The sequence below is a fragment of the Cydia pomonella genome, chromosome 13 (genome assembly GCF_033807575.1).
Source record: "Cydia pomonella isolate Wapato2018A chromosome 13, ilCydPomo1, whole genome shotgun sequence".
NCBI lineage: Eukaryota > Metazoa > Arthropoda > Insecta > Lepidoptera > Tortricidae > Cydia > Cydia pomonella.
The window spans coordinates 11,288,920-11,307,529 of NC_084715.1; the positions used below are offsets into that span (position 1 = coordinate 11,288,920).

Genomic DNA, 18,610 nt, shown 5'->3' on the forward strand with positions numbered 1-18,610 from the left:
TAAATCCTTGTTAATGAGTATGCTAAGTTACGAGTATGATAAGATAATGTAAATGAATACCAGCGTAATGTAAATGAATACCTTACTCACAGGAACAACACCGAAAAATGCATTGTGCGCAACACATCATGATCATTTCGCATCACTAGTCCATTGCGAGGGCCTACCGCAAAATATATTTTTTGTTATCTAGCTCTTTTATCGCTCGTATATGCTAGACTTGCTACGATAACGCAAACGAATACCAGCGATTACTCACAGGAGAACCATAGAAAAATGCATTGCGCGCAACGCTTCATGACCATTTCGCATCACGATATTTGCGATCTCTGAAGGCCTACCTCAAAAACAAATTTTCGTTCTCGCTCGGATATGCAAGAGCGATAGAGAGGTACATGCCGTACATGGTACATAACGGAATTTCAATTTTCTCGTTAGGCCCTCTGAGTGCCCCTGATTGTGATTACGCATAAGTTGTTACGAACTTTGAGGTTTAGTTTATACTGGATGGTTAGTAATAACTACTCACACGGTCCAGAAAAACTTTGGTAAGGTAGCTGAAGACGCAGGATGACGTAATATCACGCCACATCAATTATAAGATACAATAGGAAGATGAAATTAGACGGGGCAATTATGGAGCAAAAGTTAAACAGTAAACTGTATGTAGGTTTCATGATGATGCCATTAAAATGTTATTGCGAGAGAGATAATAAAAGGTTAAAGTAGCATCGGCATTAATATATTGCATTCAAAAGTAGGTATTTACATGTACATACACACATAAATCAAGAAGATGGTGTAATGGTCTTAGCATTAAGTAGTTATGGTATAAAGCAGAATTAGTGTGAGAAGCCCAAAATAACTGTGATCAAACTATGGCATTCGTAAAATATCAATATCAAGTGTTTTAACAAAATAATCCAGGACCTCAAAGGTATTATTGTTCTCATATTTACTTACAAAAAGTGTGAAACTTATAGCATTTTTTTAAACAAATAATTTACTGTATTTGTTAAGGTAGGTAAATTTTGGTGGAAATTGTACAAATTATTTTTAAATGTAATTGAAAAGGTCACATTGAAACAAATATTATATGAATAATTGTGTTAGCATACACAATTAAGATCCATTTTATAAAATAAATAATTTTAAAAAATGTTAGAAATTTAATGATTGTCTTTCATAATAATAATATAAAAAGCCCGTGAAATCCAAGGAGATATAATATCTCAAACAGGTGCGGTCAGTAACCAGCACCTGCAGAGAAATGGCTAATTCTTATGCAGCTACAATGTAGCATGCAATTGTTTAAACATAACTGTTCCAGTGGTTGTTGTTGGTACAATTACCATAAAATCATAAATTTGAAGAAACATGAATATTCATTTTTGCTTTGATTATAGTCAGATTAATATAAGAATTGATTTTTAAGTTACTAATTTACCATTATATGTACGAAGCTAATACTGGAGCGGGGGTGTAAAGCCCAGAAATAAGTTTTTTTTTCTCTTTATTTAGGTAAACAAACAGCCACTACAAGAAATGAACAAAAAATTTCACAATAGCGCGGGTTTTAATATTTTTCCTCAATATCTCTGAAAGTATAATTTCTATATAATTTTAGTAGTCAAATTATAGCTAGAGTGTTTGACGGCCTGCTTAGTGTGCAACTGGACAAGTGTTTGCAGATACATGACGCTCAGTTCGGTTTTCGTGCAGGCCTTTCCACAGAGAGCGCAATCACATGTCTAAAGCAGGCTGTCGAGTATTATACAAGAAGAAAAACGCCTATATATGCGTGCTTTTTGGATCTTTCCAAAGCTTTTGATCTTGTCAATTACGACCTACTTTGGAAAAAGCTTGACAAGGTCAAGTTTCCCAAGGAGCTAACACGTATATTTAGGTGTTGGTACGGTGGCCAGAGAAACAGTGTCCGGTGGGGCAACGTACTTTCGGACGAGTACGAATTGCAATGCGGTGTAAGGCAAGGGGGCCTAACCTCCCCGAAATTATTTAATTTATATATTAATGACCTAATCGATGGACTCAGCAGCACGCATGTCGGATGCCATGTTGACAGAGTCTGTTTCAATAATATAAATTATGCGGATGATATGGTGTTGCTGAGCCCGTCGATAGGGGGATTAAAAATACTTATCGACATTTGCGAATCGTACGTCCGTGACCATAAGTTAAAATACAATGCGCTCAAAAGCGAATATATGGTTTTTAAAGCGGGAACCAAAAACCCAACGTATGTCCCTCCCATTCTTCTTGATGGACAGGAACTAAATAGGGTGAGGTCTTTTAAATATCTTGGACATTTGGTTACCGAAGATCTGCGTGATGATGCAGACATTGAGAGGGAACGCAGAGCTTTAGCGATGAGAGCAAACATGATTGCGCGCAGGTTCAGCCGATGTACAGCCCAAGTAAAGATAACCTTATTTAAAGCGTACTGTACATCGCTGTACACATGTAGCCTATGGACAAGGTACACCCAGCGATCGCTAAATGCTCTGCGGGTCCAATACAACGATGCCTTTAGGGTACTGTTGCGGCTGCCGCGATACTGTAGCGCGTCCGGGATGTTTGCGGATGCGAGCGTGGACGGTTTCCACGCCACGCTCCGCAAGCGTTGCGCCGCGATGCTTAGCAGGGTGCGTGACAGCCGCCACAGCCTCCTGGCCACAGTGGCAAATAGATGGGACAGTGGCCTTTTGAGGCACTGGTCCTCCCTGCATGTCAGTTTTAATAGGAAATTCAATTTAATGTAATGTTAGTTATTATTTGTTAATATTTAATTTTTATTTTTATTTATTTAAGTCTAATAGTATTTAATTTATAAATTATGGATTGTCAATTGTCTATAATAAATGAATTTTATTTTTTTATTTTTTTATTTAAATGCCTCAGCTACTTATATCATTAGCAATTTTATGCTAAATTTAAGCTGTTGTACGCAGGGTAACACTATAGGGAGCGTGCATAAACTGTAGGAGGCAGCACAGGAGCCGTCAGATTTTTGGCGCGAGGCGTAAATGTGATGTTTATTGTTCCGATATAGCCCAAAAGATGGCAGAACCTACTATGCACAAGAAAACACGTGACGTGCAAATGTACATGTTTATGGTTCCGATTCAGGCCACAAGATGACAGACTCTCCAACGCGCACGGTCCCTATACAATTAAATATAAATGAAAATTAGACATGTATTCATGTTTTTTTGTTGTATCGAGCCAACTTCAACTTTTCTTCTCGCAAATAGTCTAGTTTCCGAGTAAATATAGTTTAATGGCTTTTGCCCTTGATTAAAATGTGTAATAACTCAATATAAAAACTACTATTTTGCATTAGCCCCCTCTAACTGATAGTCTTAATTGTTATCTTACTCATACTGTAAAAAGTTAATGCAGTTTAAAATAGATTTTAAAATGTTACATTTTTTATAATTTAGGGCTAATTTTATATAATTTAGTTTCCTTTTACTGTTAGTGCTTAAGAAAGGAGACCTAAGCTCTCCGAAACATGACGTGCGAGTGACTAAAAATACGTGAGTGTAATTCGTAGAAATATTTTAATCAAGGGTTTATTTCCCTAATAGAAACAACATCAGAAATTAAATGAAATTGTAGCCATATGCTGCCTATGAAGCCGATGGTCCTGGGTTCAAATCCCAATCCCGGTAAGGGCATTTATTTGTGTGATGAGCATAAATATTTGTTGTTTAAAGTATTTATATATTATACATATCGTTCTCTAAGTACCCACAACACAAGCCTTATTGAGCTTATTCAATTTGTGTGATAATGTCCTATAATATTAATTTATTTTTATTGACATATATCTAAGGATGGGCCTTACGGACACTAAGAATGGTGCTAGTTCAGCTATGTCAATCACAAATTCAAGCCAGCGCAGTCTAATGCAACTAGTTGTGACCAATCGCACATGTGATGCAAACTCGTCAACCTATTACATTGTGATGATAGACTGCACGATTGGCTCGAATTCATGTGCATGACACCACTGTACTCGCCCTATTCTTATTGCCCGTAAGGCCCGTCCTTAGATATATATCAATAAACCAATAATAAACTTTATCTACACACATATCATAAACCCTCTATGATGCCTTCAAAATCCGTAAATAATGGCCAACATTACGATTAACTGTTTCGATACAACAAATTTCTTATCTGTGATAATGTAGTTATAGCTACATAACTACATCAAAACCGATTTGGTTATGCATTCAAATTTGGAACATCTCTGAAAAAATAGCAATTCGATTTGACCTCTATTCTAATATCAGTCGAGATGCCTTTTTGTTTGAAATGAAATGTCAATTGCTACAATTTTGACATATCTTGCATGTTAGTTTGTATCGAATGATACGGAAATAGGCCCCCGACTCTAGTTTGTCTCTGAATTTAAAAAAAACTACTTACATGCGTGAAAATAGTTTTCATTTACCGCCATTTGACGTACAGTTTATCTTTTAATTAGTTTTAAGTATAAAATAGTATAAAGTATACAAATAGAAGTAGACAAAACACTAAGTCAGCCCTTCCAAATGTCACTCCCACCAACTCCAGTAACTGTAGGGGAAGTCTGGAGAGTAATCAATGATCTGAAAGATAAAAAAGCACCAGGATTCGACCGCATTTCAAAAGAAGTCCTAAAGCATCTACCCAGAAAAGCAGTAGTATTCCTGACGACACTATATAATGGAATCCTAAGAGTACAATATTATCCCAGTTTGTGGAAAGTCTCTCAGATACTCATGATACACAAACCAGGGAAACCTGCTAGCGAAGTTACGTCATATAGGCCAATTAGCCTATTACCGACCCTATCGAAAGTCTGTGAAAAACTGCTTCTAAGAAGAATATTTCCGATACTAGAAGAGACAAAAGTCATAACAACGCACCAGTTTGGCTTTAGACAATACCACTCCACGATCGAACAAGATCATAGAGTCGTAGAGCGAATTAGAAAGTCACTGGAAGAAAAAGAATACTGTTCTTCAGCTTTTCTAGACATTCAACAGGCATTCGACAGAGTGTGGCACAAAGGGCTTCTTTACAAGTTACGCACATAGCTACTTAGCCCCATAGCTACTTTAACTTGTTTCACTCCTATCTATCAGATCGCCTATTTCAAGTTAAGGAGGAAGATGAGACCTCTAAGCTCTTAGAAATAAAGGCTGGAGTCCCCCAGGGCTCAGTGTTGGGACCGATGCTCTACGCGATCTACATGGCTGACCACAAGCGGATGGTATCACCACAGCCACTTTTGCTGATGATACTGCCATACTTGCAAGCAGCAGGGACCCCAGTATCGCCACACTTATGTTACAAAACGCACTGGAGAATATAACAAAATGGTTACAAAAATGGAGGATAAGACCAAGTGCATCAACATCTGTACAAGTTACATTCACGCTAAGGAAAGGAAACTGACCTTCAGTTACTCTGGAAAACTCCACACTGCCCCACCAGGACAGTGTCCGATATCTCGGCTTAAATCTAGACCAACAGCTTACATGGCAACAACACATCAAAACAAAAAGAGAAGAACTAAGATTTAAATTTCGTGATTACTACTGGTTACTAGGAAGAAACAGTAAACTCTCCACAGACAACAAACTCCTAATCTACAAATCTATCCTTAAGCCAGCATGGATGTACGGCATACAACTATGGGGCAGTGCCAGTAAGTCTAACATCTCAATAATACAAAGAATGCAAAACAACATACTGCGGTCCATATGTGAAATACATAAATACCTGCAAATCAATACTGTGAAGGAAGAAATCCTTCATGCAACTAAAGCATATCAACATAGATTAAGCCACCACCCAAATGACCTGGCAACAAAACTCACAGACAAGGGATATGAAAAAAGGTTAAAAAGAAAAGACATCTTCCCTCATAGGGGATTAAAAAAAAGAGTAGAAGCCCTCACTGGAGGACTCGCTCGTCACGTTATTAAGCATTCAACGGTGAGTGGCGACACCGCGGACCCCTATTCCAGAGGGTCCTTTTATTTGGCCCTCACCTCTGCGCTTGCCTTCACCGGCCGGCCAGAGTGGAGTCGCAAGAGCGGGACCTATGCTCCAGGTTGGAAGTGTAAAATGTCATAACGCCGGCGGCCTGCTGAACGGATTACCGGGATCTGGCTGCCGCAGACTCACCTCTCGACAACCTCACAGCCGCTCCAAAGTGTTGCCCTATTGTCGCACTGTGCGTGCGGCCGTTGTGGGGCCCACTCAATGAGTTGGCGAGTCACCACCTGTCTTAAACAATTCCGAGACTGATTGTCACGGCAGGTGTCCGTTAGTCTCCTCCTATAGCCCATTATCCAGTCCATCCAACTTTCAAATCAATAGCCTTATGACCTTAGATCCCATCGCAGCACAAAAGTGCTGCACTGCAATAGTCTTTGCACCTGGCGGGGACCATCTCCGGATGTATCATGTTGTGCGCTCGGGGATGGTATCCGCCACGTGTATCCCTTGCTTTTAGATTAATTTGTCTTAAAGGGCCTCTGCGCTGTTGGCTTCGGCTCCACGCATGCCTCCCAAAGGTCCGGGACCCCATGGTCCCGAGATATGGTAAGACAGACAAATAATAATAATAATAATAAAGACGTTTATTCAAAAAGTTTAAACATAAGTACATAATAAAAGTACACAATAATGCTTAGAAACTAATTGAAAGGGAAAGTGGCTCAGCTAATGTCTGCGCCAAAAGGCCTCGGGGCACAGCGGCCCTAAGGACTTCCAGCAACGGACGCTGTTATTCTGCCACCGCCGTATTTGTACATCTAGCTAAGGACAGCAGAAACATTAACACTATTACATTTAAGACAGGATAGCAAAACCGAACAATACGCAGTGAATACAAAAAAAAAAAAGATAACTAAATTTAAATATCTATAGAGCAGGTCATTCAACCAAAAGTGTATGTTACTTCCTTTTGGAGGTCCAGTAAATAGAATAGAGGTGCTTATAGTCTGACTGATCGCAGATATAACTAGAGAAAAAAAAAAGTATTAAATGAATATTGACAACCGGTTTGGCCTAGTGGGTAGTGACCCTGCCTACGAAGCTGATGGTCCCGGGTTCAAATCCTGGTAAGGGCATTTATTCGTGTAATGAGCATGGATATTTGTTCCTGAGTCATGGGTGTTTTCTATGTATTTAAGTATTTATAAATATTTATATATTATGTATATTGTTGTCTAAGTACCCTCAACACAAGCCTTATTGAGCTTACTGTGGGACTTAGTCAGTTTGTGTAATAATGTCCTATAATATTTATTTATTATTATTTTAATATGTTTTCTTGTTTTTAAGATAACTATAGCAAAAATTTCGTGTATAATAAGCGATAAAAAATATTTCGGTGACGCCACCACATATCCGCGAGTTCCGATTTGAACTGGCAACAATGCCCTAACGGAGGCTGTAATTTGGGTTAGTGAATATTTCATAGAATAATATGCATGTAGATAAAATAGTGTATGTAAGTGCACATTGTATATTCGCTTCAATTGTTGTTTACTCTGAGAGTATGTCTGAATGTCTGTCAAGTTAGACCAGTTTGACAATACTGGCTCCCCTCGAATGCGGCTGACATAATTAGGCATTAAAACACTTGTGTGATCTTTTTAAGAAACTCCCTTCGTTCGTTTCTTAAACCCACACTAGTGTATTTTAATGCCTTTTATTATGTAGCAGTCACATAAACTACTATTACTTACAACTAGTAATTTTTACCCGACTATGGCGAAGCAAAAGGAGGATACTGATTTTGACTGTACAGATCTGGATATATTATGTATGTTTAAAAAACTTGTGAGGGTTTTTTATTTCAAAGCAAAAAAATAATAATCCTGAATTTGTAGAATAATTCATAATTAATTTTTATAATAAGGAATAAATGACAATTATGAGCCTGCCACAGTAAAAAACAGTAACAGATTCCTCTTTTTTGTACTGTTCCTTGCTTACTTTGAGTATAACCATACTCAATATGATGACTATGGTTAAGACTTATCTGCCCTAGACTCAGGTTCTAATACAAACCCAATTAGACTAAAAATGGGATTGTCCCATTGACATTAACACGAGTTTAATGTTAGAATCACTTCAAGGCAAAGGTAGGTAAGTCCCTCCTAATAAATACAACAATTGCACTTACCGGCGATGGTAAATCTGTCCATATAGTTGATGAGATTGATGAAGCATAGTATCCCGACCGTCATGTACTCGACAAAGCTGACGTCTCTCAGATTTTCCCGCCTCCTCGCCTGCTTCTCCTGCAGCAGCGCCGTCGCGGAGTCATTGTCCCCGTTACTAACCAGCTGCTGATTAGAAGTATTAGGTGTTATACCACTTTGGTCCATGGTGCCCACTACATACACTCAAGTCCTTTCAGTGATAACGATAACCACTTTCTGATTAGGTAACAGTCGATCCGATATTTTGAAAAAACTTGAATTCACCAACTTTCACGACTAGCGTTCAGTTAAAATATAACTAACCATTAAGAATTAGGAACGGTACTGGTTAGATATTTATGAAATTAAGAATGATTACTAATTGTTATAGTATTCGTAGCTACGCTATAATTAATAGCGTAGTTCAAATATACGTCAGCAACAACTCGCCCCGCCGACGTTCGTGACGAGAATAATTTTTAACCCAATCCAATTCACATTTGACTTTGACACTTGGATTGGAGTTGAAAAGTTGAACAGTTGTCAGATTTTTAAGATTGCTAGCAGAAAATATTCTTTTAAGATAATAATATATTATTATTTTAAACTCATTTTATCTTCAAAATAGAAAGACTACTTATTATAGTTATAATTCAATATCAATATATACTTATTTTACTTCTTTCATTTCATTTTCAATTTTTGTCTCTCGATAGGGTAACTCGAAAATAAATAAACAACAGAAAAAATTTATTAAAGAAAATTTGGGCCATTTATATTTTATTAACTACAAAGTACATTTTGAAACGTACCCTTCAACTCGTTTCGCGGTTATTTGTACTGTCAAATTAAATTATAACGTCAAACTGCGTATCCATTGTAATCCATACAATATAAACTTTTACTTACAAGATTTTGTTTCCGTATCTTTCCGCCTTTATTATAAGTATATTATCTGTTAGGACATTAAGTCGAAAAAAGAAACCAGTGCTAACTCCTGCGTGTGTTGACTATTTATTCAGTATGCGAAAGTGAAACTGCCGATTGCACCAGATTCAGCCGTAACCCTTGTGATTCAAATAAAAAATTTGAAATAACTATACTGTCTACGTAAGAAAATCTATCAAGCTAAAATCAACCGTAAATATGTGGAACGGTAAGTACTTTCCACAATAATTGAATACACCATTTTTAAGGTTATAATAACATTCTAATGAAACAAATTATTTTTCAGACCAATCTGCGACCGGAGGTGGATTTTTTAATTCTCCTAGCCAGTTCGGAAATGCAAACACGCCAAACCAGCCTCAAAAAACGGTATGCTACACTACAACTCATATACTTGTAATGTTTCATTTAACAAATTTGCATTTTGAAATACGCCTAGAAAAGCATAAAATAAAAAGCGGCCAAGTGCGAGTCGGACTCGCCCATGAAGGGTTCCGTACCATTTATTAAAAAAAAAAAACTACTTACTAGATCTGGTTCAAACCAATTTTCGGTGGAAGTTTGCATGGTAATGTATATCATATATTTTTTTTAGATTTTTCATTCTGTTATTTTAGAAGTTACAGGGGGGGGGGGGACACTTTTTACCACTTTGGAAGTGTCTCTCGCGCAAACTATTCAGTTTAGAAAAAAATAATATTAGAAACCTCAATATCATTTTTGAAGACCTATCCCTAGATACCCCACACGTATGGGTTTGATGAAAATAAAATTTTTTTTAAATTTTTATGACGTATTAAAAAAAACTACTTACTAGATCTCGTTCGAACCAATTTTCGGTGGAAGTTTGCATGGCAATGTATATCATATATTTTTTTTAGATTTTTCATTCTGTTATTTTAGAAGTTACGGGGGGGGACACACTTTTTACCACTTTGGAAGTGTCTCTCGCGCATACTATTCAGTTTAGAAAAAAATAATATTAGAAACCTCAATATCATTTTTAAAGACCTATCCATAGATACCCCACACGTATGGGTTTGATGAAAAAAGTTTTTTGAGTTTCAGTTCTAAGTATGGGGAACCCCCAAAATTTATTGTTTATTTTCTATTTTTGTGTAAACATCATAATGCGGTTCATAGAATACATCTACTTACCAAGTTTGAACAGTATAGCTTTTATAGTTTCGGAAAAAAGTGGCTGTGACAGAATCAGACAGACAGACGGACATGACGAATCTATAAGGGTTCCGTTTTTTGCCATTTGACTACGGAACCCTAACAACCGATCATTTCTCATAATTATAGATGTTGTAAATTAATAACAATATGATATGGCATGTTTACTTTAATAACTTTCTTTTTAATATAATTCAATGTATGTTACACTCAATCAAATAAATATTACTATGGGGTGGAACTTGCTTTAACTTTGACCTCTTCTTCTTAGCAATTTATTTTATATAGTGGTTTATATTAGGAGGTTACACAACTGCTATATGTTTATTTCTATAATATTATTATTTGGAAACATTCATTTGTTTGTTTTTCAAATAAGTGTTTAAGGTTGACAACATGAAACATCTAATGATGTTGGCAATTCAATAATTCATATGTTGTAATATCAGAAATTTAATAGCAATATGCTGAACAGGAAATTTAAACAAATCTAAGACTTATTGTCATTGTTGTAATGGCTAAGGGTGAAATTTCTTATCTAATAAATTTGTAAATTTAGATAAGATTATATAAGTGGGCACAGAAATTTTCAATAAAAATTAGTTATAGTCATATAGCTGTAAATCATTATTGTGCAAAAATTATGTTTTGAAATCATGGTTTGTTATGTAATATATATAATATATTTCTTAAACTTGTTGTCAGTCTTCTATATAGACAGTATCTGTTTTAGTATTTATTTGAAATTTTATATTTTTCCTTTGGACTGTTCTGTTTCCTGTTTAATTAATGGTCTTCCTAGGAAGGTTTATGCAAACATTGAAACTAGAAAACTTAGATTGTGAAACAGATAGACCGGAATGAACTATTGGTCCTGGAAAATAGTCAGGGTTTTGTTTTGTGTCAGACTGAAACATGTTTTCTTGCTGAATCTTTTCTAGACTTGTTAAAATTGTTGAAAAAATGTCACAAAACCACTTTTATAGATATATTAAGACTGCCCGTCCAGTGGCACACTCATTAGAGGAATTGTGTTTTCCAATAAACCAATTAATTTCTGTATACATAAAATCAGTATATTAATATTGTTGTTCTACTTGTTCCCCAACTTTAGGTCTTTGTCACATAGTTTAGTTTCATAGTATGAAGTAACATTTCGTAAGTTTCGGCGCAGCCGCTAGGTTCGGCCGTTATCTGGCCGAAACCTAATCTTCAGTTGGACATTAGTTTTGTTGGATTATTTAACGCTAGGCAGGTAGGGATGTGGCAATCTACTAATGAGAATCTACAAATGGTGCTTTTGGGACAACCTTATGGCAGTAATAAACACTACCTATATCATTGCAGGGCCGAAGAGCATCTCGTACGGCACCCATCGTAATCCGCCAGGCACTGCACTGTGGTGATGACGGTGTAAAGATATGGGGCACAGAAATACAAATAGTGTCCCTTGTAGCAAGAGTCCGGAACATTCGGATGCAGAGCACCAAAATTACGTACACAATCCAGGATATGACAGGCAGAATGAGAGCTGTGCTTTGGTTGGACCAGGAAGCTATGGATGAGGATGTAAGCATAATATAAATTGACCACAGTTTTTAAAGTCATATAGTTCATTCAACTTTATTATATCTTGCACAATAAAGCACTTAATTATATTGGACACAATGTTATTTGCGAAGGCCCTTGTTGATTTTATTGTGAATGTTTATGAGCTTTATTGGGTAAAATATTACAGCAGAGAGGCAGCCTTAAGGTTATCACTCACCATTATGTTGTTATCTAGTCTTTTTTACTATGAAAGGCTTATAAAAGCGCATCTGCTTCTCACATAAGTGTAACATGTATATTAAGTTCAAAACGAACAATATGTGGACCATTATGTTCAGTCTGTAATAAATAAATTGATTGATTGATAATTACATTAGAAAAGTATCTGTTTATATTGTTATTTTGATATTTTAAGAGACATTATGTAGTTCACTTATTAGGTGGTGTAACTGATTGTGAGAAAAGATATTCAACTATAAAATTTATTTGAAATACCAAAAAAAAGAGCTAGTCATTTTTGACCAGTTAGCCATACATTGAATATGTCATTATAGTGCAACACATTTTTGAAAACAAAGTGGTACTTTTTTGCCATTTTTATCCATAAAAATATATATATAGATATATGGTCACTGTACTAGTTTCGTTCGATTCGTGCAATACTATGGCAAGCACAATGTACTAGGAAGGAATCGTAAAATCTTATACTTAGCTAATAATAGGCTTGGATGACGCGCTTAGTGCCCTCTCTAACTACGAAGGTTATACGGGTCTCGAAGTCATATTGTGCTGGTTCGCTCTATCGCTAGATACACCTTAAGCTCTCCCAGTCTCTTAATACTATGAATTAATAAATAAGACTTACCGCTCGAGCGCAACTCGAGCTGAATGACAACCTACCCTCTTTTTTATTTCTTAGTGGTAAGTGAGATAGACTGATAAGGATGTCTCGTGCTACTTGATAACGCTATGCTCCGCGTCCGAACTTTAGGGGGACCAAGCACGCGTTGAATATTCGGATTACAAATTGAAAAAATAATAATTTCACTAAGATTTTTTTGGGGACACTTATATTACCGTATGGCTAACTGCTCAAAAGTGTATGTATATATATTGTATTTTTTTTTGATGACCGGTCTGGCCTAGTGGCTAGCCGATGGTCCTGGATTCGAATCCCGGTAAGGGCATTTATGTGTGATGAGCACAGATATTTGTTCCCGAGTCAGGGATGTTTTTTATGTATTTAAGTATTTGTATATTATATAATATATATATATATATATATATATATATATATATATATATACATCGTTGTCTGAGTACCCACAATACAAGCATTCTTGGCTTACCGTGAGACTTAGTCAATGTGTGTGAATGTCCCTATACTATTTATTTTTAGATTTATTTTTTTCATAATGTACAATATTGTTTGTTACAGGATAAATCTTCACCCAAAGTCAATGTCAATGACTACATTCAAATTTATGGCAATGTGAAAACCAATAAGGGCAAAAAAGTAGTAATGATTTTCAAAATAATGCCCATTACTGATGTCAATGCGATTACATTCCATTATTTACAATGTATAAATAATAAGGTGAAAATAGAAGCAGAGTCAAAGAAGGTAAATAAAATATTTGTTTGGAAATGTTTAATACTTTGTAATCCACTCTTGGTAATGACGATAATCGCGCTAAACTTGACACAGATGGCGCAGCAATTAAATTCCTAGTTTAGAAACTAAAAAAATAAGAAAAATCTTGTTGGCACACTTTCTTAAAAATGTGTGTCTATACCAAATGTAAAGGACAACACCAATTCTGAATTATACTGGTCAGCAACCCGGTATCTCCACTAAAATATACTGTTTAATCCAGGAAAAACCTGTCGCAAACTCCAACTCTACATTCAACGGTGGCCTGCCTGCCAATTCCATGGTCGGTATGTCAGATACTGGCGGCTCCGTCAACGGCTTAAACCCGCGCCAGATGATGGTGTTCAACCTCATCCGGGCCTCCACGCAAGAGCAGGGTATCAGCAAGCAGGACATGTATGCTTCGCTAAAGGAACGCATGCCGCAAGTCGAATTCGAGTAAGTTTTTGGATCATGTGATACCCATATTTTGCTCAGATAGCTCAATAGTTTAAAAAAAAAATGCGCCCACATTGTCAACTACGCCTAGCTACAATAGGTCAATCAATCAATTTTTCGTGTTATGGCTCCATCAAGGTGTTGATGATTCTGCCAATGTCGAGGTTGGATAAGACACGGCTAGTATATAGAGAGAGTTTAAGAAAACAACTTGGCCCTTAGTTTGACATTCAAAACAGATGGCGCTGAACATTTGCGGTCACTGAATTGTCAAATGTCAACTTTTGAAAATAACCGCAAAATGTATGGTGCTGTATAGCGCCATCTCGTCTACCTGTCAAATTCGAAGCATCTTGTTCGCTACAACCGAAAATTAAGGTTTGTCACAATAAAATACCCTTTTATTTATGGTTTTAGCTAGGGTAGGCGCACATGGGTTTATAGGTGGATTTGCCCTGACCTGACTGATCTTACGGGACCCACAAATGGGGCACAACCACATTATCCTTTCCCAATACCTACCTGCAGTAATTAGTAACTTTTAAATACCTACTCCATTTTTCGCATCCAGTAATTTGACAATTTAATTTACTTAGCCAACAAGTACTAGCTAATGAAGCTAAAAAAATATGATTGCAAAAGAATGCCTTAAAACATCTTAAAAACGTATGTTCATCAGTTCAGAAAATTTATTTTCTTTTATTATTTTTATTTCAGAAACATTTTGGAATGGATGTGTGGCGAAGGTCACATTTACTCCACTATTGATGAAGAACATTTCCGAGCTACTGATGCTTTTTAACTTAAGTAATGATTATATACTTTCTGTAACCCATCTGCTGTTGAACGGCCAGTTATTTTTATAATAAAGGAGCAAGTTATAACATTTGGTTTACTTTCCCTCCACCCACTGTCTCATCTGTCAGAAATTAATAAATAAAATAATCATGTAGGGATTACAAAAAACGGCACTGGAAAAAATAATATTTATTCTTAAAATAACGATCTCAGTTCATTCAATAATATACAGATCAATTGTTCTACATTTAGTATGACATATATAAGGTGAGTGATTAACCTTTTGAGCTTTGCATTTCAGTATAAATCAAATGCCTGATGATAAATACAATATGGAACGTTATTTAAATGCGAAAAGGTTGTCGTTACTACACATGCCAATAGATTATTTTTAATCTCTTGTTGGTATTCATGGGCAATTATCAATCCAAAAGGTCAAATGTGAATTGACATACAGAAATACATTATTCATGCAAATAGAAAACATCAAGATCTACATATTTTAAAGTAAATAGTAAAAACATCTCTTCATAAAGTTGAAGGTGCTAGACGAGCACAGCACTATTATCAACCCGATTCGAAGAATGATTAAGACAGGTTTAAGATCTTGGAAAGATCGTAACTAAACGACATATCAAAATTGACGTTTATTTCGATTCCGCTGTGACCCCCTACAAGATCTATCTACGATATTTGTAATGTCAAAGTGACATTGGTTGCGCGAATCGAGCTGCTTCTGAAAATTATATGAGGTACAAATGTTATAATAATAATAAAACAAATATTACCCAACATTAAACCAGAACTTATCGTTATCATATCTTATTCTTCGAATCGGGCCGTTTACATCTTTTAAGAGTTTACTAGATTGAGTTACATTATTTCTGGGCCTGAAATCTCTGTTACAATGATTAGGCATGCAACTTTGTATTGAGATTGGTTGTCTTATCCTCGTGGCGCCCACGCGCCTTTTGATAAACCAAAATAAACATGGCGACTCCAGCCCAGAACTTTTTTCAAGTAACTTTCAATTACCGCTCATGCGCCTTTCAGAAGGTCATATTAATAAACTCTGTCTAGATTTTTGAAATTTCGCGGGTCAAAGAAATAATTTATTCCGATTTCTGAACGAAATATTAGGGAACAGTTTCCGGTATGCTACCATTAGCAGTCACAATTGACAGATGTCATTTTTTTGATAAATGGACGGTGGTATGGCTGGCTCACGAACACGTGGTAAGTAAATCGCATTTTATTATGATAGTCCGTGACTCTCGAGTATGTTTTTATGCAAAAAGTTGCTAATTAATGGGTAATTCTTAAATGGAGAGAATTATTTCGCATTTTTATAGCTTAAATTCTTCGAAATCTTGGTTTGAAATAATATGTACTTTGTGAAGTCGGTTGGGTCGAAGCTAGTACTAAAAATATCTTAATGTTTTTAGTTTGTGGCTTTATGTTATGCTGGTTTGTGAAATATTACTAATATGAAAATGCTACTTTTTCACTAATAATTTAATACTCTTTACACTACTAAGTTTTCGTGTCTAGTCTGTGTAGATACACTTATCTAGCACTATTCTAACCCAGTATTGTTAGCCAGAGGTTCAGGATTGCATTGATCACCTATACGTAAGGTGTTTTAATCACAGGTTTGCGGGATGAAGAAATCCAAGCCTTTATGGGCGATGGTAACCTGGACAATTCGGAGTTTGAAGATGACGGAGAAGCGGATGCAGATTTTACAATAGATCATGGAGACAACGCAGACAATAGCTCGTCAGACACCAGTTCAGAAGATGAAATTCCTCTTTCCGAATTTAGGAGTACAGGGAACGGACCACGGACGAAAAATAACTGAAATAAACATATTAATCCTAAAAAAGTTATTAATTTTACATCACTTAATAATTCCTTCTAATCTAGTAATTGTGGCCCAGTGGCCTTTGGAAAGAACAAAAGGTAGACAAATAATTGAATTGAAAACACATGCTAATATAATCATAATTATACCCCGCAAGTTTCACTTCAAACCGGTAACTCTAACACATAAAAATTTCAACTCGAAATCTTGGGCGGATAGGACTATAACTATTATGTCCTATAAGAAGGACGGTCGGGTCATAGTTAAAGAAGAGCCAAAAAAGCCTTGGGCGCCACGAGGTTAATCAAATAAACATTTATTTGTAATATATAAATAATGCATTTCATGATACACCAATACAACAAATGCTTCTAGTCTTTAGAACTTTGTCAAACCTGTCTTACACTGTAAATGATGTATGTGTCCGCAATAAGCAAAAAAAGTCGCATTTGCACTTCCCACGCACCCAAAGCTTATGCATGTTTTACATCAACTACTGATGTTTGTCAATGGTAGATCCAGTATAAACACCCTTGTGATGGAAGAATAGATTTTGATCATCATCGCTCATATTCATCTTATAATTCATCCCTCAAAGCAGTATTTCTGACATCAGCCTTGGTACCCTGATATGTTTGGCTCTCCAATTGCACATCCTTCAGTTCTTCTTGTTCCAAGAGATACTTCTTAGCCGTCCATGCCTGAGAGCCATCCTTGAACATGAAAATGGCTCTGTCATCAGCGATCAGGTACCTAAAAGAAGAAAGATATATTATGGTTTAGGTTACACAGTTTAAGTCATATTTGTGAAGAATCCCAAACTCTATATTGGTCAATTTATGGAGTTTGATTTTGGTTAGCTAAAATGAGAAATGGCTATGAAGGCCACAAGACAAAACTAAATGGCAAGATCTGGAAGAGGCCTTTACCTCAGAAACCATTCTGGTGTGAAATATATTAATTTGTTTAAGTTACTTATATAATTAAATATCTAAATTTCATTATTAAGAAAAACTTTTGTATTTTTTATCCCGAAGTAAAATGCTTAAAAGTCATACCCATGAATAAACCCAAGCTCTATGTTAGTTAACATGTGACCGCGACCGGCAAAACATCCCACTTTGTCGCTTGCCATAAGGTATGCCTTGTCAGAGTATTTGTATAAAGATACAAGCAAATCTCGTCCTTATGGCAAGTGACAAAGTGGGACGTTTTGCCGGCCACTGTCACATATGGTGTTTGGGTATGACTAGCAGAGTTCCAAGACTTAACCCACACTAACTACCATGCATACATACTGACAGGGCAAGATAAATAAAAGTTTGTAAAAAGGTGTGTTAATTTGGTAAAATGTAGTATGCCCACCTTTCTGCCTGTATGTGGTTACTCCAGAGACCTGTTTGCCATATTTTGGTCAATTCGTCTGTACGCGCTCTCGAGGGGTTATTAGCCACCGTAACAAACATCATTACTGTCTGTCCTTTCTTAGTGGCTTCCAACACTGCTTCTGGATTTGACATATCCATTTTGGTTATGTCTATTGCCGGTGGCTTTCGAAGGTGTTCTGGTAATTCGTCTTCTGGAAGGGGCTCTTCATCTTCTTCCCATTGATCTAGCAATCTGTAACGCATAATAAATTAGGTCTTGATTGTGTCAGGAATTTGGAATTCATAAATAAAATAAGTGCGACAGGTACCTTTCCATGTCAGCTTCAGTAAAATCTGTAATATCCTTCTTAGCCCATTCTGGTTTCTTTTCGGCTTTTTTAGAAATAATACCAGATATGCATATTGCAAGTAATATACATAGTAGTTTAGCCATTATTATAAACGATATAAAAAATACTAAGTATAAGTTGGCGGAAATGCCTGTTAAACAACACGTAAACGTAAGTACAATTAGGTGAATGATTCAAATGATTGAGCGAATGAAAATTAAAAATAA

The 18,610-nt window shown here is 36.2% G+C and overlaps 3 protein-coding genes across 5 annotated transcripts in view; 1 reads left to right on the forward strand and 2 right to left on the reverse strand.

Annotated features, from left to right (window-relative positions):
- The window catches only part of LOC133524207 (protein spinster), a 49,526-nt gene extending 40,814 nt beyond the window's left edge, over window positions 1–8,712 (reverse strand). The window contains exon 1 of one of the 3 annotated variants that reach the window (XM_061860093.1): window positions 8,216–8,709. In XM_061860093.1, coding sequence (XP_061716077.1) covers window positions 8,216–8,420 — 205 coding nt within the window. In that variant the 5' untranslated portion in view covers window positions 8,421–8,709. Of the gene's footprint in view, window positions 1–8,215 lie in introns of all 3 variants that reach the window. The other 2 variants (XM_061860092.1, XM_061860094.1) reach the window with 2 other exon arrangements.
- Window positions 8,713–9,035: 323 nt separating this feature from the next.
- On the forward strand, window positions 9,036–14,888 carry LOC133524195 (replication protein A 32 kDa subunit). The gene is made up of 6 exons (XM_061860076.1): window positions 9,036–9,390; window positions 9,469–9,551; window positions 11,709–11,930; window positions 13,351–13,536; window positions 13,790–14,004; window positions 14,722–14,888. The coding sequence occupies exons 1-6, from the start codon at window positions 9,381–9,383 to the stop codon at window positions 14,804–14,806; spliced, it is 801 nt and encodes a 266-aa protein (XP_061716060.1). The 5' UTR covers window positions 9,036–9,380; the 3' UTR covers window positions 14,807–14,888.
- Window positions 14,889–14,976: 88 nt separating this feature from the next.
- Window positions 14,977–18,577, reverse strand: LOC133524196 (LDLR chaperone boca). Its single transcript, XM_061860077.1, has 3 exons — window positions 18,363–18,577; window positions 18,032–18,286; window positions 14,977–17,419 (listed from the first exon to the last, which is right to left on the reverse strand). The coding sequence occupies exons 1-3, from the start codon at window positions 18,485–18,487 to the stop codon at window positions 17,245–17,247; spliced, it is 555 nt and encodes a 184-aa protein (XP_061716061.1). The 5' UTR covers window positions 18,488–18,577; the 3' UTR covers window positions 14,977–17,244.
- Window positions 18,578–18,610: the final 33 nt, after the last annotated feature.

Bases quoted from the DNA above. Each gene is read 5' to 3' on its own strand.
- LOC133524196 (XM_061860077.1), bottom strand. From the start codon at position 18,487: ATGGCTAAACTACTATGTATATTACTTGCAATATGCATATCTGGTATT. The intron at 18,287-18,362 runs GTACCTGTCGCA...TATGCGTTACAG, and splicing joins ACTGAAGCTGACATGGAAAG to ATTGCTAGATCAATGGGAAG. The intron at 17,420-18,031 runs GTGGGCATACTA...TTCTTCTTTTAG, and splicing joins AACCACATACAGGCAGAAAG to GTACCTGATCGCTGATGACA.
- LOC133524195 (XM_061860076.1), top strand. The intron at 9,552-11,708 runs GTATGCTACACT...ATATCATTGCAG, and splicing joins CAAACCAGCCTCAAAAAACG to GGCCGAAGAGCATCTCGTAC. The intron at 13,537-13,789 runs GTAAATAAAATA...TGTTTAATCCAG, and splicing joins TAGAAGCAGAGTCAAAGAAG to GAAAAACCTGTCGCAAACTC.